This window comes from Xenopus tropicalis, chromosome 3 (genome assembly GCF_000004195.4).
Source record: "Xenopus tropicalis strain Nigerian chromosome 3, UCB_Xtro_10.0, whole genome shotgun sequence".
Lineage (NCBI taxonomy): Eukaryota > Metazoa > Chordata > Amphibia > Anura > Pipidae > Xenopus > Xenopus tropicalis.
Window position 1 is genome coordinate 87,472,483 of NC_030679.2, and position 25,684 is coordinate 87,498,166.

General features: G+C 38.2%; 2 protein-coding genes across 5 annotated transcripts in view; both read left to right on the forward strand.

The window, feature by feature from the left end:
• Nucleotides 1–17,333, forward strand: part of flnc (filamin C) — a 54,966-nt gene extending 37,633 nt beyond the window's left edge. For 2 of the 4 annotated variants that reach the window (XM_031899084.1, XM_002931838.5), the window contains 27 exons: nucleotides 698–871; nucleotides 1,930–2,092; nucleotides 2,479–2,639; nucleotides 2,912–3,079; nucleotides 3,192–3,315; nucleotides 3,424–3,580; nucleotides 4,439–4,628; nucleotides 4,949–4,972; nucleotides 5,640–5,887; nucleotides 5,968–6,063; nucleotides 6,787–6,886; nucleotides 7,172–7,312; nucleotides 7,657–7,785; nucleotides 8,010–8,183; nucleotides 8,339–8,500; nucleotides 9,859–10,062; nucleotides 10,153–10,305; nucleotides 10,548–10,670; nucleotides 11,414–11,653; nucleotides 12,025–12,294; nucleotides 12,408–12,545; nucleotides 13,109–13,224; nucleotides 13,836–13,968; nucleotides 14,062–14,238; nucleotides 14,475–14,693; nucleotides 15,582–15,791; nucleotides 16,061–17,333. In XM_031899084.1, coding sequence (XP_031754944.1) covers nucleotides 698–871; nucleotides 1,930–2,092; nucleotides 2,479–2,639; nucleotides 2,912–3,079; nucleotides 3,192–3,315; nucleotides 3,424–3,580; nucleotides 4,439–4,628; nucleotides 4,949–4,972; nucleotides 5,640–5,887; nucleotides 5,968–6,063; nucleotides 6,787–6,886; nucleotides 7,172–7,312; nucleotides 7,657–7,785; nucleotides 8,010–8,183; nucleotides 8,339–8,500; nucleotides 9,859–10,062; nucleotides 10,153–10,305; nucleotides 10,548–10,670; nucleotides 11,414–11,653; nucleotides 12,025–12,294; nucleotides 12,408–12,545; nucleotides 13,109–13,224; nucleotides 13,836–13,968; nucleotides 14,062–14,238; nucleotides 14,475–14,693; nucleotides 15,582–15,791; nucleotides 16,061–16,248 — 4,382 coding nt within the window. In that variant the 3' untranslated portion in view covers nucleotides 16,249–17,333. The remainder of the gene's footprint in view (nucleotides 1–697; nucleotides 872–1,929; nucleotides 2,093–2,478; nucleotides 2,640–2,911; nucleotides 3,080–3,191; nucleotides 3,316–3,423; nucleotides 3,581–4,438; nucleotides 4,629–4,948; nucleotides 4,973–5,639; nucleotides 5,888–5,967; nucleotides 6,064–6,786; nucleotides 6,887–7,171; nucleotides 7,313–7,656; nucleotides 7,786–8,009; nucleotides 8,184–8,338; nucleotides 8,501–9,858; nucleotides 10,063–10,152; nucleotides 10,306–10,547; nucleotides 10,671–11,413; nucleotides 11,654–12,024; nucleotides 12,295–12,407; nucleotides 12,546–13,108; nucleotides 13,225–13,835; nucleotides 13,969–14,061; nucleotides 14,239–14,474; nucleotides 14,694–15,581; nucleotides 15,792–16,060) is intronic. The other 2 variants (XM_031899085.1, XM_031899086.1) reach the window with 1 other exon arrangement.
• Nucleotides 17,334–21,286: 3,953 nt separating this feature from the next.
• On the forward strand, nucleotides 21,287–24,191 carry atp6v1f (ATPase, H+ transporting, lysosomal 14kDa, V1 subunit F). Its single transcript, NM_001004928.1, has 2 exons — nucleotides 21,287–21,520; nucleotides 23,406–24,191. Exons 1-2 carry the CDS (start codon nucleotides 21,354–21,356, stop codon nucleotides 23,605–23,607), a joined length of 369 nt encoding a protein of 122 aa, NP_001004928.1. The 5' UTR covers nucleotides 21,287–21,353; the 3' UTR covers nucleotides 23,608–24,191.
• Nucleotides 24,192–25,684: the final 1,493 nt, after the last annotated feature.

Genomic DNA, 25,684 nt, shown 5'->3' on the forward strand with positions numbered 1-25,684 from the left:
TGTCAGTTATAACTTCTAATGCTAACAAACTACTGCTGCACAAATAAAGCAGCCCCCTCATAGAGGTAATTGTAAAGCTCATGCAAAGACACTTATGATATATTTAAAAAATATATATAATTCTGGTGTCAGTATCTCTTTAAGTTAGGGTTGCAGACTAAAATGAAACTAAAGCCTCAATGGGAGCCTCAGTCCAATTCTTTCTGACCATATAAGCTTGTGAATATCATGTTATCTCTCTTGGAGCTAAAATTAGAGTGTGAGTACTACAGAGCTATAACCTGTTATGCAGAACATTCTACTGACACCTGGCAACGCTATATTCATTCTTTTTCTGTTGTTGCCATAAATGTGGGGGGTGTAGGACTTTTTTGCTCCGGTCCACCTTCAAGGTTTAGGGCCTCCCTTATCCCATAAAAATGTCCGATATATAAACAGTGCTGTATCAGCCATTCAATAGTGCATCAATGAATACTGGGGCAAATAAATGTTCATTCTTAATCCTAGCAGCAATTGCCTTCAGGTTGAATTTCCAGCAGTATCTAGAAGTGCAAATAAGCATTCTTTCCAGGCTCACCATAACTGTCTTTCAGGCTTTGTCCATACTACTCACTGCCCTAGACCATCCTAGGCAGGCCAGGATCATGTTTTTGGGGCCATTGTTTTAAAGAATGCCTAAACTGATTTTCCCATTCAGGGGTGCTTCGTGAGGTAACTACAGAATTCACCGTTGATGCTCGTTCCCTCACTAAGACTGGTGGCAGTCACGTGACCACGCGCATTCTCGGCCCCTCTGGAGCTGTCACTGAGAGTTTCTTATCAGACAATGGAGATGGCACCTACCATGTGCAGTATACAGCGTATGAGGATGGTAAGATTTGAGCAAAGATCAGCAGCCAACCAAAGCATTATAACAGAGAAACCCTAGTAAAAGCAACATAAATACTTATACAGGTGTGAAACTGTTATGTGAGGTAGCAGTTTAGGTAATTCTTTGATTGCATTATGAATAATGGAAAATATTAATATTCGCTGTGTCCATATCATATAGGTATGCCTAACAATGGGAGGCATACACATGATAAAATCTCAGAAACAAAATATGCCCAAGTATGCACTAGGAATGTATACTGAGGAATATATAGTTTGAAAGCTTTTACAAGGCTGGAGGAAGCTATTTACTATGACATTAGCTAGGAATTTGTTCTGTCTAAAGAACTGTGCAAAAACACAGCAGGATATGACTTGCCCAGTTTTTTCCTATTCCAAATCCTAAACAATGAGCATGTTTTAAAGCCTATATTATAAATTATAAAGCAATATATGTGAAGGTTTGCTTTCATATAGATTTATCTTGTATTCTAGTCTCACAGGCACATGACATATTTTCAAACATACAACAGGCATTAGTGAACTGTGACCTTAGCACAACTGACAGCATTTGGAAATCGTTTCCAGGCATATTGCATCTGGATGTTATGTCACCTGAGATTTGCTGTTAAACGAGGCATAGCATTCAGGAGGACCGAGATTTATTCTAATTTAACATCTCAGGCTATTAATGACATAACTGGTTACTTAATTGTATTCAGATCTGTTAAACAGATTAAGAAGGCTGAAGTTAACCTGAAATGCTTTGGTATAACAGCCTTTCTGTCTGTATAAAGTATACAGAATTCACATGCCTATTATTATCTAGCCCTTTTTGGTAACTCTTGGTTTACAAAATGAGAATATAAAATAGCTATTAGTTTCTGGTAATAGAGACACTGAAATTTTATTCAAGTTAAAAATATATTAAAAACCTAGAGAGAAAGATATCCATGTTAATTTTTTTTTTGTCTCAGCTCTTACATGCATTTAAGAGCCAGTAACATGATACATCCTGCCTATATTACAAATTGTAACCTGTGGTCTTTCCTTCTCCAGGAGTGCACTTGATTGAAGTTCTTTATGATGATGTTCCAGTGCCAAAGAGCCCATTTCGTGTGCCTGTGACTGAGGGCTGTGATCCATCTCGTGTACGGGCATATGGTCCAGGGCTTGAAGGAGGGCTGCTTAACAAGTCTAACCGTTTTACTGTGGAGACAAGGTAAGGATGATATTTACGAACTTTTACAATATGGCAAAAGTATGTGGACACCTGCCAATTCCACATGCCATTCCAAAATCAAGGCCTGTCTTCTGTATAAAAATGGGGATATTATCCTGATGCAACAGGAAAGAGCCTTCACCAAATAGTTGCCATAAAGTAGTAATATGTTCATATAATGCCAATATAGTACAATTTATTACACATATTCAATTGTAATAGAAAAACTTATCTTATGGTTTATCACATTAGAACTCCCTTTTTCTATAGGAAAATCTGTAACAGAATTAAGGGATTAATTTTTCTCATCAATCAAATATATTCCATTGTTGGCTTCATTATATACTTATTTAAAATGTTCATTATTTCATGGTGTTGTGTTTCAGGGGAGCTGGAACTGGGGGGCTTGGTCTGGCCATAGAAGGTCCTTCTGAGGCAAAAATGTCATGTAAGGATAATAAAGATGGAAGTTGCAGTGTGGAATACATACCATTTACTCCAGGAGATTATGATGTGAATATCACATTTGGGGGGCGTCCCATTCCAGGTATGTGGATAAGATGCCTTGTAACACACTGCTCTATTACCAGAATTTATACATATGAGCAAACATAATGTGACCAGCAAAAAGTCTGCACCTTACTTACTGTGAAAAATGTATGCCATTGTTATATAAAATATAAAAATATAGGAAAGCTGGTATTTCTTTCCAAATAGGTGGCAGCCCTTAAACCCTCCCCAAATATAAATAATTGGGACACCATTATCTGAGTCTTCCTTAGCTTCTGATTTATGCTGTTCTGTTTTTTGCCCTTTCAGGAAGTCCCTTCCGTGTTCCAGTTAAGGAAATTGTGGACCCCAGCAAGGTGAAGTGTTCTGGTCCTGGGCTTGGATCTGGTGTCAGAGCCCATGTTCCTCAGACTTTCACAGTGGATTGTAGTAAAGCTGGACTGGCACCACTAGAAGTGCTGGTGCAAGGACCCTCAGGTAAAAAAGCAGTAAAGTGCAAGAACTGAGGAGGGAAGAGAGCAATTAGAAATTTAAAGGAATATGGAAACAAAGTTAGTTTTCTAACAAACACACTCTTTTTCTTTGCCAGGTTTGGCAGAGCCTGTAGATATAAGAGATAATGGAGATGGGACACACACAGTTAATTATACTCCAGCCACAGATGGACCATACACTGTGTCTGTAAGATATGCTGATCAGGAGGTGCCACGAAGGTAAGATTTACAATACTGATACTGGATGCTAAAAAACAATTGTGAGCACTCATATTACTGAATTAAGAACATTTATCATCTTATATCAATGTTTTCTACCATTCACAGCCCATTCAAGATCAAAGTGCTGCCAACCCATGATGCCAGCAAAGTGCGCGCCAGTGGCCCTGGTCTCAACACAGCAGGTATTCCAGCCAGCCTGCCTGTTGAGTTTACCATTGATGCCCGTGATGCAGGGGAAGGTCTGCTAACTGTTCAGATTCTGGTGAGTACCAAAATGGTCAAAATAGATTCTCAGGTTCTTTATCAGATATGTATAAATGTTTACATGTATCGGTTGTTATTTTTGTTATCTTTGAACTTTCACTTAAATTCTGCGCAGAACTTTGAAGGTGGCAAAATGCCTCACAACAAATTCTCTACAAACAAAAAACTAAGTCATCATACCTTTTTTTAAGGAAAAATGCATGGTGGTTAAATTATACAGCGTGTTCTCACTTTTTTAATGAGTAGGTTAAGAAGAACCATTAATCTAGGAAAACTATTCCAGTTCATATGGCATATTTATAAGAGTGAATGATGTGATCCCTAATACGTTTTTGGAACAGTTGTGAGCTTTGCGCATCTCATTAGAATGAGCTCATCTATATTTAGGGCTTACGTCAGGGTCTAAGAGCTCCTTTTAGTGGAGATCAGTGGACCTGCAGCTGACCTTCTTGATAAAAAAGTTAATTGTCCGTGTTAGACAATTGAGCTACGATTGCTAAGCCTGTCTGGCTGCATTACTTTACATGTGATTACATTTTTCCAAAGGCTGATATTCTGTAGCACACAGAGTGCAAAATCCAATTTGATTAAAAATATAAAAACACATAAATATTAGTAAACACCTTAGCAAATTAGCTCATAGTTGCTTTACAACATGCTATGTTAGGGACAGAAAAACTATCTCTCTTTTAACATACAAAGTATTTTTGATTATCCATGTACAACTACACCTCCCAGTCTACTTACCATATAGCTTTATATGTCATAACTAAATTACTCAGCCTTGTAGTGAATTGCAAAAAAATGTATAAAACTTCCCAAAATCTGATGACTGCTATCATTCTCCTTGGAATAGGACCCTGAAGGTAAACCAAAGAAGGCAAATATTAGAGGCAATGGTGATGGCACCTACACAGTGTCTTATGTACCAGACATGGCTGGAAGATACACTATCACCATCAAATATGGAGGAGATGAAATTCCTTACTCACCTTTCCGAATTCATGCTGTGCCCACTGGTGATGCCAGCAAGTGCTTAGTGACAGGTGAGCCTGCTGTTCAGAGATGTGCATGAGAACGGCTTGGAATGTCATTGAAAATTATATAATTAACTGAAGAATCATGTTGGTACTGAACTACAGTTTCTAATATTTCCTAGTTGAACATTGTTCTTGAAGGATGCTGAGACTAAATGTTATCAGAGATCTATAAGTATCACTGCCCTCAGATGGAGGTTATTTAGGCCTGGATTTGTATTATGTAGGACTAATATCATGTGTGAGAAGTAATAATTGTATGTCTCTAAAAAAAGGGGGGAAAATGGGTAAAATTTTCACAAAAGTAACTCCAAATTTTCTTTTTTTAGTGTCTATTGGTGGACATGGATTAGGTAAGTTGTTGATTATTTATACTTTTTTTAATACAGCCTCTGGGCTACTTTTATATGTTAGTGTAGTGCCCGCTGTGTATAAAGTCTATCTTAGACAGGCTTTAAAGCAATCTTTTAAGGCAATAGTGTACAATAGTGGAACCCATCCCAGTTCCAGTACTTGAAATAATGCAAACAACCTTGCGTATACCAGTATGGGAAACTATCGCACTGATATATGCACATCTTATGATTACAGCACATTTTGTTCAATAAAACTTCTATTGAATGGGTTGCTTTTCAAACCTATTTTTATGACTCACTAAAAGTGCTTGTTTTCTGGTTATTTACAAAAGCAGCACAGGTAAAAAGGTCTTATCAGTGTCAGACTGAGTCTCCTAGACCAGCATTAAGGACAATTAAATGTTGACAGTGTTAGTGGAATAGGTGACATATAGACCTATGGGAAAAATAAAGGGCTCTGGCAGGTCAGTCGGACCCTGGACTTTATTTTTGCTCTAACTAATTAATCGGTACTTTTGTGTAGATATCTAGAAACCATGCACTGTACAAATATCTGTATTGATATGTTTGAAAACCACTATGCCACCGTTACAAGCAGAAGTCAACAAAAAAGACCTTTCTTAGACAAAATAAACTGTGCAATTTAAAGTCTGTGAATTTTCAGGAACATGCCTGGGACCCTCAATTCAGATTGGGGAGGAGACTGTCATCACAGTGGATGCTAAAGCTGCAGGGAAAGGCAAGGTGACCTGCAAAGTATCAACACCTGATGGAGCAGAACTGGATGTTGATGTAGTGGAAAATCAGGATGGAACTTTTGACATTTACTACACAGCTCCTGAGCCTGGCAAATATGTAATCACAATTCGTTTTGGTGGCGAGCACATACCCAACAGCCCCTTCCATGTTGTGGTGAGTAAACAGGAAGTAATGAAAAGTGCCTCAAGTGCAACCTTCAATGTATAACGTGTGACTTCCCTCCCTTCTGCCAGGCATGTGACACCATTCCCATCATAGAGGAACCGTGTGATACAGTACAACTACACCAGCCCTACCCCGCACACCTCCCTGGCTATCCAACTAACTGGGTATAACTAAAAACCCTGTATTCCTCTACCAAGAGACTATCATATTTCTCTGCCCTTTGCTTACTGTTCCTTCTTGCATACACCTGCTCAATCTTTGTGAGCTTTTGTGTCTCAAATTAAACATAAAATAGAATATGATATGTATGTCAGGGGCTCAAAATAGCCAATATAGTTGGTTTTTGAAAGCACAAGGGTAATGTTTAAACAAAGCAGTAACGTGAAAATCACATAGGAAGAAACATTTAGCAAAGTTATATGTAACCCCCTAAAAAACATAAACTTTTCTCCCCTCCTGCTAGGCTACTGATATATTGGATTTTTTCTTAAAAGTAAATGTTTAGACTCTTAGGAATATTTACCACTACCCTTCTTTTTTGAAGCCTTTTATCTCCCAGATGCCTTTTCTTTTACATCACTGTGTTACATCCCACTATTTGTGTTTTAATACCATTTCTCCCTGTTCCTGGTTTTGCTAATGATCCCTGCCTCGCAGACAGTCATTTTAAACTTTAGAAACTATTTTAATCTTTTTTTCACCTCTCCTACTGTTCTTTTTTCTGCATTATGTTTAACTCAACATGTACATGCATGGCCTACGGAAATGTTCTTTTAATTTTGAATTTGTTTGACCTTTTTTTGTTAGAGGCACCTGCAGCTTGGCCAGAAGTCTCTGTTTTCTGTAACATCCATTTATAAGTTTTTCTTTCTTTTCATCCAATACAGGCCACAGAGGAGCCAGTAGTTCCTGTAGAGAATTTGGATACCATGCTGAGGCCATTCAATTTAGTCATTCCCTTTACTGTGCAAAAAGGGGAAATTACAGGTACACTTCCTAAACCCAGCTGAATAGAATATATAGGGAATTATAATAAAACATATAACCTTTTTTTTACTTTTGTTTGCACAAGAAAATTGAACCACAGGGAGACCCCTATCCCAAATAACCTATAATCTAGTCACTAGTGGGAGGCACAAACTCACCACAATAACATGACACCCACAATAAAAGTTGACTCTGAAAGACACATTGTTTTATAGATATACATAACTATCAGTGATTTCCATATGTCCTTAGTTATCTGATTTTGTCTATTGTCTTTGAATCTAGGTGAAGTACGTATGCCTTCTGGTAAGACAGCTCGTCCTAATATTACGGATAACAAAGATGGCACTGTCACTGTGAAATTTGCACCTGTTGAAAAAGGACTACATGAGATGGACATAAAATATGATGGAAACCATATTCCAGGTAACTAAGTCAGTGCATCTCTAGACAGTTCCTATCTAGACATGACACAATATGAACCATAGACTGCATGATGACTTCAGTATAGTAACTACAAAGGATGTAGGGTTTGTGTCCTAACTGGGTGCTCTCAAATCAAACAATTGTCTCTTTTACCATAGGGTAAAAAAATAGCAGCTGTGATGGGTCATTTAGGGACTGACTGATGGTTTATGCAAACGAGTTCTGTTTCTAATAAGTGGCACCAAACACTTCAACCTATGTTAAGGGTTATTAAGTAAATAAAAAAGATCTTTATTATATGTGTGATGCTACATGAAAAAAATGTGATCACTGCTCTTTTATAGGGAGCCCACTGCAGTTTTATGTAGATGCCATTAATAGCAGACATGTAAGTGCATATGGGCCAGGACTGAGTCATGGAATGGTGAATAAACCAGCAACGTTTACTATTGTTACAAAGGATGCCGGTGAAGGTAAGTGCATTTACATCTGAATTTTGTTAGATCCATAACACTGAATCAAGTCAGCAATAAATGTATTCTTACTGTGTTTTCCCCTTTACTGGGACTGCACATAATGAGTTTATTTTCTGTCTTTCGTGTCCCACTTAAGGAACTAATTTCAGTCCTTTACTTTTTTTAAACCTTTATAACTGGTTCCTACTTTATCTTAAGTTTTATTTACCTTTCTGATACAGGTGGATTATCCCTAGCAGTGGAAGGACCATCAAAAGCTGAGATCACTTGCAAAGACAATAAAGATGGCACTTGCACCGTATCCTACATGCCAACAGCCCCTGGTGATTATAACATCATTGTGAGATTTGATGATAAGCACATCCCTGGTAGCCCCTTCACATCCAAAATAACAGGTGATATTTCTATCAATTCTCGTTGAAAAATATTTGTTCTTCAAACATATGTGCTATCAAGCCTAAACACTATCTCTAGCAATTTATCTTAAACTTTATTTAGGTATCCACTTTTTTTAATTGTATTTACACATGTGCTTATTCTGTCCCAATAGGTGATGACTCAATGAGAACTTCCCAGCTGAATGTGGGAACCTCCACAGATGTTTCCCTCAAGATTACAGAATCAGACTTGAGTTTGCTTACTGCTAGTATCAGAGCTCCATCTGGAAATGAGGAGCCGTGTCTACTAAAGAGGCTTCCCAACAGGCACATTGGTGGGTTCAGCTATTTTATTGCAATTAATTAACTAAAAAGTGAGCAATAGAATATAGGGCAGATAAAGCATTGGTATCCTCTAGAAAATAAGAACTGCTTCTTACAAGATTAATATTATGCAGTGTAATTTAGATCTTTTGTACTCAAGCGGCTATTTGCTATATCTAATTAATCTTGTTGTGTATGATACATTGCCACATACATTGTGTGATACTTGTCACAGCTACGGAAATAGACAATGCTAATCTTTTGCTGATAATTGTCTCTATGTGTGTTTCAGCAGAGGCAATTCTCAGTATTGTCTATGGAAGGGTATTTTCTGGTGTTTAGTAGCCGTGAGAAGTAGCTGCTACTAAGTAGCTCTGTGTGTCTTCACCCTACGGTCTTAGCCTAAGGGAGGGAAACGAAGATTTGTCACAGGGCGACTAATCTTCCCGTCTGTCACCTTCCTAACTCTGACCTAATCTTACTTTCAGGCTAGGCCTCTAGATATCTGAGAAAAGCAACATAGGGCCCGATTCACTAAAGTCCGAAATAAGGAGTGCTATTTATAGCATGCGTTAAAAATCTTATCACTTCTTATTTTTCGCTCGATTCACTAAAAGGACACTTGTCATAATTAAGAAGCGATGTTCTTGGCGTTATTTATCTTGCGACGACATATTTTCAAGCAATATATTACGCAGCGCACAACATATTACGCAGCACGTTGCTTGAAAATATGTCGTCGCAAGATAAATAACACCAAGAACATTGCTTCTTAATTATGACAAGTGTCCTTTTAGTGAATCGAGCGAAAAATGTTATAAGATTTTTAACGCATGCTATAAATAGCACTCCTTATTTCGGACTGTCTCTCTACCTATACAGAGAAACAGTAGGGCTTATGTACATCTGCAAGTGCAGTTGTGATTCCCGCAATTTCCCCACAGTTAAAACACGTTACACTACTTTAATTAAAGGTACTTGCATTGAAATGCACTCCTCGCACTTTCATACCGTTGTGCTCGGTTCCAAATAGAGTGCTGCTGCACCTATTAATGCAGGAGCTAATTCAACCACCTTCAGACCTGCATCAATCACCACAGTTCAGCTGCTAGTGAACACTAGCAATGACACCAGGCAGAATTAATACAATATTTGGTGCAACTGCGCCTGATTTGGGACAAAGTGCACACGCATTTTTGTTCATTTTTGACAAATTGGATGCAATTAAGATGCAGAAGCAGTACAAGCGCATCACCCTCATGCAACTGCAAAAAACACATGGGGATTACGCTCAAAATTGCTCTTTGCTCACTGCACTTGCAGACATACATGCACCCTAATATTTTGCCTTTTTTTTGTTTTTCAACAGGCATTTCATTTACACCAAAAGAAGTTGGTGAGCACGTAGTAAGTGTTAAGAAGAATGGGAAGCACGTCACTAATAGCCCATTCAAAATCATGGTGGGACCATCTGAAATTGGAGATGCCAGCAAGGTGAAAGTGTCTGGAAAGGGACTGCTGGAGGGAGTAACATTTGAAGTGGCTGAATTCATTGTAGACACCAGGAATGCAGGTAAGAATGGCATGTATGCTAGGCATTCTACTTCACACAGTTCTTTGTTTATGATTTTAACTCTACTGGTCTTCTTAATTTAATTCTCAGGATATGGAGGATTGGGCTTATCCATTGAAGGCCCAAGTAAGGTGGATATTAATTGCGAAGATATGGAAGATGGAACATGTAAAGTGTCTTACTGTCCTACTGAGCCTGGAACATACATTATAAACATTAAGTTTGCAGAAAAGCATGTGCCAGGTGAGTGAAAGATGTTCAAACATACTATGGATCACTCTGTGATATTACACAGTTTAGGGCTTACTTACTAAATAAGTGCAAAGAAATTGGTGTGTTTGATAGGTTTTTTACCCACAGTGCAACATTATTTCCCAAAATGAATCTTAATATCCAGACACATGTTCCATTTGTAATAAATAAGAAGGCAGTGCTTGCCTTTTCCAAATACATAAGCACCACTCATGCCCTTTTTTTTTCTACAGGAAGTCCATTTATGGTAAAAGTGACAGGTGAGGGACGTATGAAGGAGAGCATAACCCGAAGGCGTCAGGCTCCTTCTATTGCGAGCATTGGCAGCACCTGCGATCTCAACTTGAAGATACCAGGTACATAATTGAAAAGCTTAAATAACACATAGGGGCTGATTTATCAACGCTGATTCGAGTTTTTTGAGCTAAACTTTGAGTTATGGTTCAAAAACGCGAATGTCTGTTTAATTTAGTGCAAAAAACCCGAAAACTCAAATGTAAAAATTCAGCAGCTAAAAGCTTGTGAGTTCATGTAAAAGTCAATGGGAGTTGCCCTAGTCAAAGTCAAGCCAAATTTTTTTTTGTTTGAAACCTCGAAAACTTGAGTTTACCATATTAATAAATAAGCATTCAAGTTTTTTGTTTATTCGAATTAGAAAAAAATGCTCAAATTCACATAGTCGAAAATTAATAAATAAGCCAAATACAGTTGGTTCTTCCAATGTAAGATACTGACCATAAATTGTGCAAAGGAAATCTGCTTCCTGCGCCTTGATGGAAAACAACACATGTTGGGCTTTGCACAATATTTGGCAAGCAGTTCATGAATTTTGGCAGGAAGATCACTGTGCTGGCACCCATCATTTAACAGGTGCTTGGGCTGTATTGCACTGTCAAATACTATGATATAATTATAGCCATAAATGCCACATTATCACAATTTTTGGTTTTCTATTTCATAATATGGAATATTTTCACTGCAAATAAAAATGGTCAACATTGTTGAAGTCACAAACAAGATTTTTGTTGATATTCATTGATAAGGAATCCTTTATTATTATTGCTCTTCTCACTCTTCCAATTTGTCTTTCTTAATTTAGGCAATTGGTTCCAGATGGTATCAGCTCAAGAACGTTTAACTCGCACCTTTACACGTAGCAGCCACACATACACTCGTACAGAGCGCACAGAGATCAGTAAGACCCGAGGAGGTGAGACAAAGCGCGAAGTGCGTGTGGAGGAATCTACACAGGTTGGCGGTGATCCTTTCCATAATGTGTTTGGAGAGTTTCTGGGTCGGGAAAGCCTAGGAACATTTGGCAGCATCACAAGGCAGGAAGGTGAGTGCTTCTCAAGAACACAATACTAATATTAAAATTAGAAATGAGAATTTATTGTATCTGTTAACCTAAATTTTCCTCTGTATGACAAAGTATAGTAACCTAAGAACCTACTTGCATTTACCCACTGCCACTATATCAAGAAATCAGATAAGGTTTCAGAACACTACCACATATGTTTCCAAGTATCCTTTCAACTTGCAGGCAATTTGATAAATAATTTCAAGTACTTTTATGTAAGAACTTTTCACTGGTGCCTACAAAAAATGTGGTCTTTGTGCAGTATTTTCAATGTAACATTGTGCATGTACTTTTCTTCTGAGCCTAGTCCAAGCACTTTTAAAACTGTACTATATCACTTTTCTATCTAGGAGAGGCTGGTGCCCAGGAAATGACAGCCCAAGTAACAAGCCCCTCTGGACAAACAGCAGACGCTGAAATAATTGATGGTGAAGATAACACATACAGTGTGCGTTTTGTGCCACAGGAGATGGGTGCTCACACAGTTAGCGTCAAGTACCGTGGCCAGCATGTTCCTGGTAGTCCCTTCCAGTTCACTGTTGGGCCTATGGGAGAGGGAGGCGCCCATAAAGTCAGGGCTGGAGGCCCCGGCCTGGAAAGAGGAGTTGCAGGTGTACCAGGTAAGACAGTGGAAGGTGAAGAAGCAATTAAAGGGGATTGATTGTAGTTGTTACAATACAAGCCTAAATGTAAGTATAATGAGTTTAAAGAAATTATCCCTTCATTCTTAAAGCTGAATTCAGCATCTGGACACGAGAGGCAGGAGCTGGAGGTCTATCAATAGCAGTAGAAGGTCCAAGCAAAGCAGAGATCACTTTTGAAGATCGAAAGGATGGATCCTGTGGAGTGTCTTACATTGTACAAGAAGCAGGTTAGTTGAAGGAACTGGCAGTGGGTAAACCAATCAAATTATTTGATTATACAGAATACAGACCCATGTCCTTCTCATTCCCACAACACGAGTGCTCTGAAACAGGTGCACTGTGAGTGCTTGCAAACACGATCCAGCAAAGAATTTGTAACCAATATCTATTAAAATGAAAAATATATGTCCCTTCATGCCTACAAAGATATACTTTTAAATATGGCACATAATTTGTTTTCAATAAGAGCTGCCCAACACCACAATTCAATCTGAAAATGCAAATTAGAAAATTTTCACACTATATACTGCCATTACTAGCAGTGTCAGGCAGGTTCCTATCGAAGTCCTATTTATACAAAATCTGCTTCTAGCAAGATTATAAACCAGAAAATGGAAACAAATCATTGTCCTAGATTGTTTTAGTTTCTCTTGTACAGATAATGTTCACCAAATATCTATGATTTACTGAATCTATTACTTTATCATAACACCTTCCTTAAAATAAAATGTATTCAGACAAGGAAAGAAACTTGGTTTATTGATGGCCTGTAACTTTTGTATCTGTACAGGTGATTATGAGGTTTCCATCAAATTTAATGATGAGCACATTCCAGACAGCCCCTTTGTAGTACCTGTGGCTTCCCGTTCTGATGATGCCCGGAGACTGACAGTCACCAGCCTACAGGTGCGTATGTGTTTGTGCTATTATTGAGACATTCATCAGTTGTTGACATGAAAAGTATTGTATAGTTATCTGTTTGACATAAAAGGTCATTTACTAAATGAGTGCAAAATGCAATTATTAGAGCACCCATGCAACATTTTCCTGGAATTCCATTATAATTCCAGTGCAAAATATAGGCAGGTTTCATAAATGCAGACACAAATTCCAGTGCCGGCAATGTATGCATTATGGAGTGTATGTGTCAAGAAAACTGTGCATAATTAAGCTAACACATCTATAGACATATAGATGTAAAGGATGAACTGTACTTATCTCCTGCTCAAAGCAGCTGTAAAATATAGGGCTCCTGTGCACTAGAATGACTGCACATTGCACCTCATTGAAAGTAGGAGCAACAGCCATATTGGTGCATAGAATGCTAATAGCAATTTTGTTAGTGAGTAGAAAGGTATATTTGTGTACCCATTTTTTCAACTACTGATGCAAAATATTTTCATAAATGAATTATATTATATATTATAAATAAATAAAAAGTGTGGGAGCAGATAAATAAGATAGAGTTTGCTAAAATGCTTGTTCATGCTATCTAATGTAACCATTTTTATCGACAGGAGACTGGAATAATTGTTAATCAACCAGCTTCATTTGCTGTACAACTGAATGGAGCCCGTGGAGTGATAGATGCCAAGGTTCACACCCCATCAGGAATGGTTGAGGAGTGTTATGTATCAGAAGTTGATAGTGGTAAGATGGATACCCAAGGACATATTTGATTAAAATGATGCTTTGTATGCCCACATCATTTACCTATGCTCCTTTGAACTCCATTTTCTCTAGATAAGTACTCAATCCGTTTCATTCCACGGGAAAATGGTGTGCACTCCATTGATGTTAAATTTAATGGGCGCCACATACCAGGCAGTCCCTTCAAGATTCGTGTGGGAGAACAAAGTCAAGCAGGCGACCCTGGTCTTGTTACAGCTTATGGGCTTGGACTGGAGGGTGGAGTCACAGGTAACATTTTAAGCATATTAAAATCATTTAAAGTCTAAAATACTTATATGACTGGACATTGTTTTTGGATATGATTTCTTTCTTCTATATTGATTTGTAATGCTATGAATATTAATGTTAATGTCCTTTGTGAGCACATTTCTATGAGTAACCTTTGCACTTGCACTATAACAGATTGCTGCAAATACAGCAATAAGATCTTTATCGTTGGTCTCTTTGACATGTCTCCTCTACAGGTAGACCCTCTGAGTTCATTGTAAGTACTCTAAATGCTGGAGCTGGATCCCTCTCTGTTACTATTGATGGACCTTCTAAAGTGAAACTAGACTGTCAGGATTCCCCTGAGGGATATAAAGTCTCATACACACCAATGGCCCCTGGAAACTACTTGATTTCCATCAAATATGGAGGCCCACAACACATTGTAGGAAGTCCATTTAAGGCCAGAGTGACAGGTGCGTGAAAAAAAATAAATTTCTTAGTGTGTTATTGGGCCATTTTAATTAAAGCTTGTTGAATTAAAAAAATGGAAAACATTGCTAATTATTTGGTTATGCTGCCCACTTCAGTTTTTATAGATTTTTATAAATGAACTACAGAACAATGCAAATGGCAGATTTGGGAATCAAACACTTACATGGTAGTTTTTCCTCCTTATGGATTTTAGTAATGTACAGTAATGTATACACATAAAGCAATAATTTAATTTACACCAATAAAGGACTTGTGGGTTTTCTGGTAACACACATATTGCTAATAGCAGAGTCTCATGGACAGAGGCCTAACAACATTCTGCACACATTTTGAGATGTGTAAACAAGTGATTTTCTAATACTAACCATACTGACAAAATTATATGAAATGGACATTCAGAAAATTCAGTAAATTTAAGGTGCCTGGTGGATCTAAACTGATATCTATGTTTCATGGCTTCTCATAGTATGTTCCATTTTGGCATAATCATTTGGATATTGTACTAGATCGGCCTGTTTACTACAGACGTCACTGCTGATGTCCTGGCCGGTCTTAGTTCAGAAAGATGAACTATTGTGATTAATTTTTTCACTGGTGTAGTCCGTGTCTATAGTTGGCCTGTTAGCGCATTAGAGATAGTTACCTCAGGGTCTCATTAGCAAGTGATTGGCAGGGAATGAGATGAACAGCCTAGAGATGTGCCGCAAAATGTGCTATACTAAGGGGCTGATTTACTTACCCATGAACGGGTCGAAATGAGTGTGAGTGTGAGCTCTAGTATAACACTTATTATAATAACTTTGTAATTGAGTATACATGGTCAAAACCATGCTGGTTTCTTACCGACTTTGTTTTTTATCCTTTTGCAGGTGTACGTCTGTCAGGTGGTCACAGCCTTCATGAAACCTCCACAGTGTTGGTGGAAACTGTCACCAAATCCTCTGCATCTGTTGGAGGATATGCAATGACAGCACCTAAATTCTCATCAGATGCTTCCAAAGTGGTATCCCGTGGACCTGGCCTGTCTAAAGCCTTTGTGGGACAGAAAAACACATTCACTGTGGACTGCAGCAAAGCTGGTAACACAAAAAATAAAAATCCATTTTATATCAGAAATTCAAGAGTTAAAAAGATTTCATATGTTATCGAATGAGTTCTTATTTTAATTCAGGTGCTCTTAAGAGAGACAGTCATTTGATTTCAGATTATTATAATTACCAATATAGCTTTTGCAGTGTATCAGAAAATTTTAGGTTTATTTATTCTTATTTATTTTGGGATGGGAATGAATTGATAGCTGTATAATGGATAAATATTCACCTACTGACTATTGATTTGTATTTTACAGGCACCAACATGCTAATGGTAGGAGTGCATGGGCCAAAGACCCCCTGTGAGGAGGTGTATGTAAAGCACATGGGAAACCGACTGTACAATGTGACCTACACTGTTAAAGATAAAGGGGACTACATCTTGATCGTCAAGTGGGGTGACCAGAATGTCCCTGGGAGTCCATTTCAAGTTGCTGTCCCTTGAGACAGTTAAATATTCCCTTAAATTGGGGTGGCAACGCAGGGAGCCAACCCATGTGCCATTGAAGGACAGGACACTTATTTTTTTTAATGCAAATGCACTGAACAAAAAAAACAAACAAACTGTAATAGCAAAATACCATAATTTCACTAAGTGCCTTTGCACATATAACCTGAGAACTCTCCTACAGCATGCAGGCACAGTAGAGATGCCAGAAGCATGGCACAAGGAGAGGAGGGCAACAAGCATGCACATTAGCCACAATGCCCATTTTGCTTTTTACAAAATGTTTCTTTATATTCCGGCTGGTGTTTTATTTTATAATGTCGCTACCTGTTGTGTTTTATATGCGCTTTTTGTGTTTTTTTCTATTGTTGGGTGGGGGGTTTGAGTTAAATGATTAAAAGGAGGTATTAGAGGTCAAGGGATCATCATAGCAGGTTACTGCTGATCACTGGAATCATCTACACAGTGAAACTCCTTGTAATACAGCACATAGCTGCTTTATGTCCAGTATTATTTCATTACTTTATTTACACACATTTGGTTATTTGTTCTCCTTATATTCCTCATTTCTATCTTGTCATTATAAAATATTAATATAGCAGATGCACAAAAATTGCAGCTAGAAGGAGCAGGGTGATTTCTAAAAAAACTGAGCAAATGTAGAATAATACTTATCCCAGGGCCAGTCACTTTCCAAAATAGAATGCTTTCTCATTTCTGAAGAGAATGAAATACAATTATATTAAATATCATAAAATCTGAATTGTCTTGATTCAAATGGAAGAAACTAAGGCTACTGATCCAGGTTTTTATTTTTTTTTATAATTTATCTTTCTTGTGCAAAATATATATTTGTTAATTAAAACATTAAAGCTATATACATATTGATCCCTTGACCCCTGATATGGCCAGTCTCAAAGAATATGATTGGTTGTCGAAGCACTGTGATAAAGAGTCAAGGTCGTGTGGACCTTTGCCATGTGACTGCGTTGCACAGGCCTTAAAATGTCTGTGGTTATTTGTTAGAGATCTTTTAATTGGTGCATCCAAAAACATAAAATAAAAATGTATTGCAAATGTGAGTTTGATGTCTTTCTTCTGCTGCATTCTGGAGACTTACACCAAATATGTGTGTGTCTTTATTCCATATTGACCCCACAGAGAATAAATAGACTTACCCAAGGATACACCCAGCAGCCATAAAAAGTTCATACATCAGGTAGAGGAAATCCCACAGTTAAGATATCGCTGTGCCACTTAGAGGCGAGAAAGACATAAATAATACCTATAATTAAAAATGTGTTCCATTAATTAAAACCATATAATTTATCACGCATCTTTTGGCAAATATGAACAATATTCATCACCCTAGGCAATACAGTGTTAAGTTTATGAATCTAAAAGTTTTCCCATTGCAGAAGCATACAACAGTGGTCTCCACCCTAAATGATTTAGATATTGTGTCTATACCCCTAAAACAAAAAGTTGATGGGCCTGGCTTAAGTGATTATAACTCAAAAATTCTAATTTTGAAATTAAATCCCCTCTACTTAAAACTGACAAAATAAGAGGTTGAGGTGGTAGACTGTGCCTGCCCTGGAGACACTCCAGAGCCATAAGATTAGCAGACCTCACATAGACTGACAGGGAAAAAGGATTCATGTGAATGAGGGAATGGACAATGGCTGCTAAAGAAATGGCAACATTCTGCAAGAACACCTTTACTAAATTAAGGTAAAAACTTGCAAATAGTATCACACATTTCCATTTGACATTTGACAAATACAATAAGAAAATAGGGATTGAGATTGTTCTTCCAAGTAAAGACATTTTCTACAGGTAGAGAAATTACCAAAAAATTGCTATTTATTTTCATTACCAAGCACCTATTTCAAAATATATTTAATAATGAAGTGGAGTGCAAGCATCATCACATTTACTATGCTTGCCATTTCATCTAAAATAACAGCAAATAAAAAAAAGCTGAACAATTAAGGGCCATATTTATCACACATGCTCCTAAAAGTTTTCCTTAAAGCACAGGTTGGGTTGTTTTCTCTGGAAAAGAGGCGCTTGCGAGGGGACATGATTACTCTGTACAAGTACATTAGAGGGGATTATAGGCAGATAGGGAGTGTTGTGTTTTCCCATAAAAACAATCAATGCACCAGAAGCCACCCCTTTAGATTAGAGGAAAGGAGCTTCCATTTGAAGCAGCGTAGGTGGTTTTTCACGGTGAGGGCAGTGAGGTTGTGGAATGCCCTTCCTAGAGATGTGGTAATGGCAGATTCTGTTAATGCCTTTATAAGGGGCCTGGATGAGTTCTTGAACAAGCACAGTATCCAACGCTATTGTGATACTAATATCTAGTTAGTATTAGTGGTTGTATATATAGTTTATGTATGTGAGTGTATAGATTGGTAAGTATAGGTTTGTGTGTGCTGGGTTTACTTGGAAGGGTTGAACTTGATGGACTCTGGTCTTTTTTCAACCCTATGTAACTATGTAACAGCAACAGCACTTATACCCTAAATTTTCTGTAAACTTTGAAGGTCCACTTACTGCTCATTCTTTTCTTAAGAATATTGTGTTTCAGGCTGACATTTAAGGAGGACTGTTTGTACTCAGCACATTTTGAAACACAAAATAAATTTTGTAAACTCAAATGGGGTTATGTAATAAAAGACACTAAGGGGCTGATTTACTAACCCACGAATCCGACCCGAATTGGAAAAGTTCGGACTTGAAAACGAACATTTTGCGACTTTTTCGTATGTTTTGCGATTTTTTCGGATTCTTTACGAATTTTTCGTTACCAATACGATTTTTGCGTAAAAACGCGAGTTTTTCGTATCCATTACGAAAGTTGCGTAAAAAGTTGCGCATTTTTCGTAGCGTTAAAACTTACGCGAAAAGTTGCGAATTTTTCGCGTAAGTTTTAACGCTACGAAAAATGCGCAACTTTTTACGCAACTTTCGTAATGGATACGAAAACTCGCGTTTTTACGCAAAAATCGTATTGGTAACGAAAAATTTGTAAAGAATCCGAAAAAATCGCAAAACATACGAAAAAATCGCAAAATACCGATCATTACGAAAAAAACGCAATCGGACTCCATTCGACCCGTTCGTGGGTAAGTAAATCAGCCCCTAAGTTTAGTAACAGTGTGGTAACTAATAGCAACCAATCAGCAGGAGGCATTTACTTGTCACCTGTTTAAAAGCAAACATCTTATTGGTTGCCATGGGTTACTGCTCCTGGGCAAATTTAGTGCCTTTTAAAAGGTTGGGGAAAATGTATTTTATTTTTGAAGACAGTGTTGCTTTTGTAGCCTTAAAGGGATACTGTCATGATTTCTATTGTATACTTTTCATTTCTAAATTACATTGTTTACACAGCAACTAATTCACTCTATCATCAACATTTTTTTCTTGAACCAACATACATTATGTATTTTTTTTTCAGTTGTAATATTGGTGTGTAGGCCATCTCAGTGCATTGTGCCTGAGTCTGAGCTTTCAGAAGGGGCCAGCACTACACATTAGAACTGCTTTCAGGTTTGTACTACTCCCATGTAACTGGAGGAGTCCCAAGCCGGACTTGGATTTCTTACTATTGAGTGCTATTCTGATATCTACTGGGAGCTACTATCTTGCTACCTTCCTATTGTTCTGCTGATCAGCTGCTTGGGGGGGTGATATCACTCCAATTTGCGGCTCAGCAGTATCTTTTTCGGCGATTTCTTGAAATCGCCCCGCCACGTCTGCCATCCCGCCGGCGACTTACATGTTCGCCGGTGGGATGGCAGGGGTAGGCAACTCGGGGAGATTAGTCGCCCGCGAACAGGGAGCTTTGCCGCGGGCGACTAATCTCCCCGTGTGCCAGAGCCCTAAGGGTGAAGACACACAGAGCTACTAGTAGCAGCTACTTGTCAAGGCTACTAAAATAGACAATGCTAAGCTTTTTTTTCCCTATGAGGCTTCCGATCATCTGAAAGGGAGAAATATGGGGAGACTTAAGGGCACTATTGAGAGAACTGAAGGTATGCCTGCAGCTTGAGATTAACTCTTTATTAGCCTTTTCTTCTGCCTAATAAAAGAAAGCATAATGCTATGCAACTTTATAATATCAATTTATTAAAAAATATTAGTGCTTTAAAAGTTATGTGTAAATGTAATTGTAATAAAAAGCAACATTTGCTGAACTCCTGGTTGTTACTTTTTAAATAATGTTGCAAGTGACAGGCTCCTCTAGCAAGTCAGGTCTGTCAGTGTCCTGCCTTGTGTTCCATTGTTTCAAATACAAGAGCCCCCAGGACAGAGAATAGAAAGGACAGGCAGACACTGCTTTTAATAGCAATTATATATACAAATAACTATAAAACCATTACAAATATGAATGTCTATTGCAAAGTTGCTTGGAATTAAGTTTTAGTTAGGCATTAAATCAAATATTTTTGTGCTGTGAAAGGTGTTTGCTTAAAACACTGCTGTGCAACTACAAGTGGCCTCCAAGGCATTATTAATGCAATAGGGATCTCGGGTTTTAGGTGAAAAGCTTTCTATTCTTTCTAAAAATACCATTGTGGATTAAAAAAAAACATAAGAACAGAGTGTGGAAAAACTTCTGACTCAACATTTGCATTCAGGAAGACGGTTTGATTTCTGCCCCAAGGAGTTCAGAAATTTAGGAATAAAGAAGTTGCTGAGTTAATTTACGCTAAAGAAGCAAAGCGCCCATCCTTCGCCTGTCACTATTGTAACGTTTCAATAAAGCTGGAAAGCGCAAGGAATTCTGGGAAGGAAATGCAGTATCGAACCTAAAAAAAAATCGCATTATATTGTGTACCCTATAGGCTTAGTATCACCCACAGGGTTTTAAGATGAAAGTTGATTCCACTTTCAACCGTAGACCGGGCATAAAGCTGCATTAGTAGGACACGCCCACCTACAGCTCAGTTGATACAGTAGTGTATGGGGCGTGACGTATTAGTCATGTGACAGGTTTTCCTAGTCAGGTGATAACGGGCGGAGACTGTGCTTGAAGCAGTGACATTCGGTTCTGTACCGTAGAGTCTGGGTACAAGTGTGTTACATAGAAGATGGCAGGGGGTCTAGCTCGGGGCAAGCTGATAGCGGTTATCGGGGACGAGGACACCTGCACCGGCTTTCTTCTTGGTGGAATCGGTGAGCTGAACAAGAACCGAAAACCTAATTTTTTGGTGGTGGAGAAGGAGACGAGCGTAACAGAGATCGAAGAAACGTTCAGGTGAGGGATAAGTGTCTTTCTGGTGAATAAATGGGGTAGCGTGATGATCCGCCACAGACAGGCATGTGTAGGCACTCGCATGGGTCTAGCAGGGGATGCTGGGATTTGAAGGATGATAGTTATTTGGCCACATCTCCCTGTGCGATTAATTAGATGTAATGGCCGCTTAGAGTAACTATTAGAGTAGCTTAGATGTGCCTAAGAATATTTTGTGGTGCATTGCTATTGAGCCCCCCCCATGACCTTTAGTGTATGGAGCCTCATTCTTCCTCTTTGTGGGCATTATGGGACCTGACCTTACAGGACTGATCCAGTTCCCATGGCTGCAATGTGTAGGGTACAGCGTGTTTATTTACTGTAAACCTGAGTGACTGCATGGAGCAGCTTTTGGTGGAATTTGTAGCAACAGCCCAAACTGCATTTGTCAGTGTTCTGTGCCTTTCCCATCAGCGCCCCAGCATTTGTATTGGGCTTTAATTAAAGAGGTCATTTGCCTTTAAACTATTTGCAGTTGGTCTTCATGTTTTATTTCTTTTATTTTCTCAGCAGCTCTTCAGTTTGGTATTTTAGCAGTTATCTGGTTGCCAGGGTCTTATTACCCAAGCGACCAGGCAGTGGTTTGTACATTTCTTTCTAGAGTGCATATCCCGCACATGCCTGTAACTTGCCTGTACTAAGCACAGCTGAATTGTTTCACCAAATCATAGGAAGTCACTTGTAGAACGGACTCCAGTAAAATGCTGTTTTTTTTCTGCCATGTATCTGCTGTGCTCATGTTACACCTATCTATAGAGGTGCATACGTCTTATCTCTTTATTTCTAACACTTCTGTCACATGCAGCTACATGGGCACATCAGTCTTTAGTACAAAACATAAGGGTTTTTTCAATTTTCACCTTTTTAAGGTGTCAGTGGATCCAGGGCAATATCTCATTTGTAGCCCCCCCCTGCAGCCATCTCAGTACATTGGTGATAGTATTTAAGCAGGTAATCTAGGATATAATAAGTCAAACAATAAAGAGATGGTCTATGTTTCCCAATGCATAATTGAGGTCCAGCTGCACCTCTCTGAGCTAAGGGCCATGGGAGCAGATAAACCATAGTACAATACAAAATGGGAAAACAAAATATAACATGAAACGGTCTATCTTTTATAGAGAATGTATAAATGTTATCTCCCGGTGGATTAAAACTACTGCTATTTCAGGGGGATGCCTCAAAATTTATAGCAGATAAAATGTCTGTCCTGACGGCCCCTAGGCCATTTGCCCATTTAATAAAACAGCCTGTTCTCTTATCATCAATGTTTGAGCAAAGCAACTCTTCTAAATATTGTACTTTAGTGGTCTTTCTTGTTCTGGCAACATTTGAGCCTCACCTCATTGGGGAAGTATAATAAATACAACAGGACCTGTTGGTTATTCTTTGCAATTACATAGACAGGAAAATACTGCTTTTACTTAAACTGCAGATGCCACATGTGATACTCATCAATGCCAACACCTGTACTGGCTTTTTCCAACCTCAGTGAACACAGCCCCTCTTACTCTCAACATTTGTTTTCTCATAGAGTATCCTGGGAGAGATCTACCATCCCAACTGCTGTGCACACAAGCAAAGAAAAGCCTTATAAATAACTGTTTAATTATTTCACTAATCTTCATGTTTTAACATAGGTTATTTTTATATCCAGTGTATGTTTACACAACATACCACTGTGCTATTATGTTGGTTTTGTTTTTCTCATTTCTTAACCTAGTAGTATATGTTATTAACAAGTAGACATGTAGATCACATGTTTAACATAAGTTTGAAATTGTGCTCTTATTCTTTTTACTGTTTGTTTACTTCTGTAATGGGTCTTTTCTATCTACAATTTTTGCAGAAGTTTTCTAAATCGTGATGATATTGGGATTATTTTGATCAATCAGTTCATTGCAGAGATGATCCGTCATGCAATTGACGCGCACACTGTCTCCATTCCTGCAGTACTCGAGATCCCTTCAAAAGAACATCCGTATGATGCAACCAAGGACTCTATACTGCGCAGAGCCAAGGGAATGTTTACAGCAGAAGACTTGCGGTAACTCAGGAGACTTTTGAGCTCCTGCTGGGATCTGCTGAGAGGCTGGATTCCTTCTGTTGGTCATAGCCAATCTCCCTTTCCCATCTGAAATAATGCTGCTTATGTGTAGCAGCAAAGTCTTAAATGTTTATTGTGAAATTAAATTAGTCTCCCCTAATTTGTGTTTCCATGCTGTGTGTTATTTCTGCAACTTCCCAGTTGATTTGCTCTGCCCCCTTTCTAGTCTGTATTATCCTGACATGTCTCCATATTGCTTTTGCTGAGAAATAAACTATTTAAAATTAAGAGAATATTTAAATTTATTTAAATGTTGATCATGGCTACTATGAGGTCAGTGTTTAGCAGCTTACTTCAAATGTGTGTACATGTCTACACTGGCTGCTATAAATGCTTTTGAATAGAGACAAGTGTGCTATGGAACAAAACGTTTCTTTCTTAAACGCTTGTATATCATTGTGGTAAATCTGTGAATGCAGCACACATTAACAGTGCAAGACCAAGACGTTTCATATGTGTTTGCCATGTAATTGCAGTTGTGATATTTTCCCTAATAAAAAACAATCTATCATCATAGAACTATAAAAACTCTGTTTCATTTTTATTGGTTATTTGCAGAAAAATTGCTTGTGTGTATGAAGCCATTGGAATCGATCTAAGCAACTAAAATATAACCAGTCCTTCATCAGCCACCCGACTCGTAGTTTAGGTGGCTGTAGTAAAAATGTTAAAGGTGTTGTTATGCTAGATGTGTGTCATTTAAAAATGGACCAATTTTTATGTGTGCAGCTGTGATTGCCAGCCCCAACTGCTGCTGCAAGTCAATCTAGTTTAATTCTAACTCTTTATGTTCTGGCAAACGTAGAGTCTGTGGTGCTGATATAAAAGTGCAATAGATTTAGCATCCCATCATATTTAGACATGCACATTAGGGAGAAGTGAGGGAGACAGGGCTGGCCTGCGCCTGCCAAAGCTGTGCCCTGCACTTTGCACTGGATTTTTATAACTGGAGTGAGGTGCAGAGTGCAGCAGGACACTGGATAGAAGTGCTCTGTGCATGAGTCCTAAGGTACGTGTTCTGGCACCTCTTAGTGCTCACTTTTGCTCATAATATACATAAATGACCCCTATAATACTTTATATCTCTAATAAATAGTCTCTCCAATTTGCCAAGGTAAGCGATTTCATGAAGCCTAAAGACGTTATGCCATTTCCGTCTTGTGTTTGAGCTGATATGAACCTGTTTTACAGAGGCTGGGGTGAGTTCCCAAAGAATTGCTTGTTTTCATGCAAAGCAAAGTATGTGTACAAAACAGTGCTGAGTTGTACTGATCTCCCTATTTCCCTATGTTTATACAACAAACATCACCACATTCCAGCAGCTTTCAGGCAGATTTTTCAGGTTTCATAGTAAGGATATCTATATGGAGATGGTTATTTATCTCCAGATACATGATAAAACGTTTTTATTTTTTGCATGTTGATAGCTTATTTAAAAAAAAGGTGTAATTTCTTTCCTAGATGGCAGTAGGTATAAGGCCTATGATGCCCATTAGCAAGTTCTTATATGTACCAAACGTAATTCTACCATAAAATGAGTCCCATTCTCATTTTTCATGAAGTGAACTAGGTTCAGAACCACTAGTGCCTAAATTTTGATATTGCAGATCAAAGAAAATCCAGTAATCAACTGCATCACAAATATGCACAGAAAGATAACCACAGAAAATGGATAGATTTAAATCGTTACTTCACCCATACAACCATATTTTCTTTTCTCTCTGTCTCCCATGCTGTTTTACATCCTATGTTTAACTGAAATCCCTAAGATGGTCTTGCATTCCTCAGTGGAGCGTATGTCATCTTTAAATATTCTGTTTTCTGACAAAGGAGTCAAATGTTTTGGTCAGGTAGTTAGACAGTGATTAATAGGGCCCCTTGGATTTTTTTTGCTGGACCAGTCTGACCTTGGAATGCATTTCAGATGAGGAGACCCTATTTTCATTTGCCTGCAAAGCAGAAGAAATTCTGGTAAGAAAGGTAATTTTTTTTTAAATTTATATTTTTATGGAATACTCTAC

Excerpts from the sequence above, each read along its gene's own strand:
- atp6v1f (NM_001004928.1), top strand. The coding sequence starts at position 21,354 with ATGGCAGGGGGTCTAGCTCGGGGCAAGCTGATAGCGGTTATCGGGGAC. Across the intron at positions 21,521-23,405 it reads GAGATCGAAGAAACGTTCAG|AAGTTTTCTAAATCGTGATG; the intron begins GTGAGGGATAAG and ends CAATTTTTGCAG.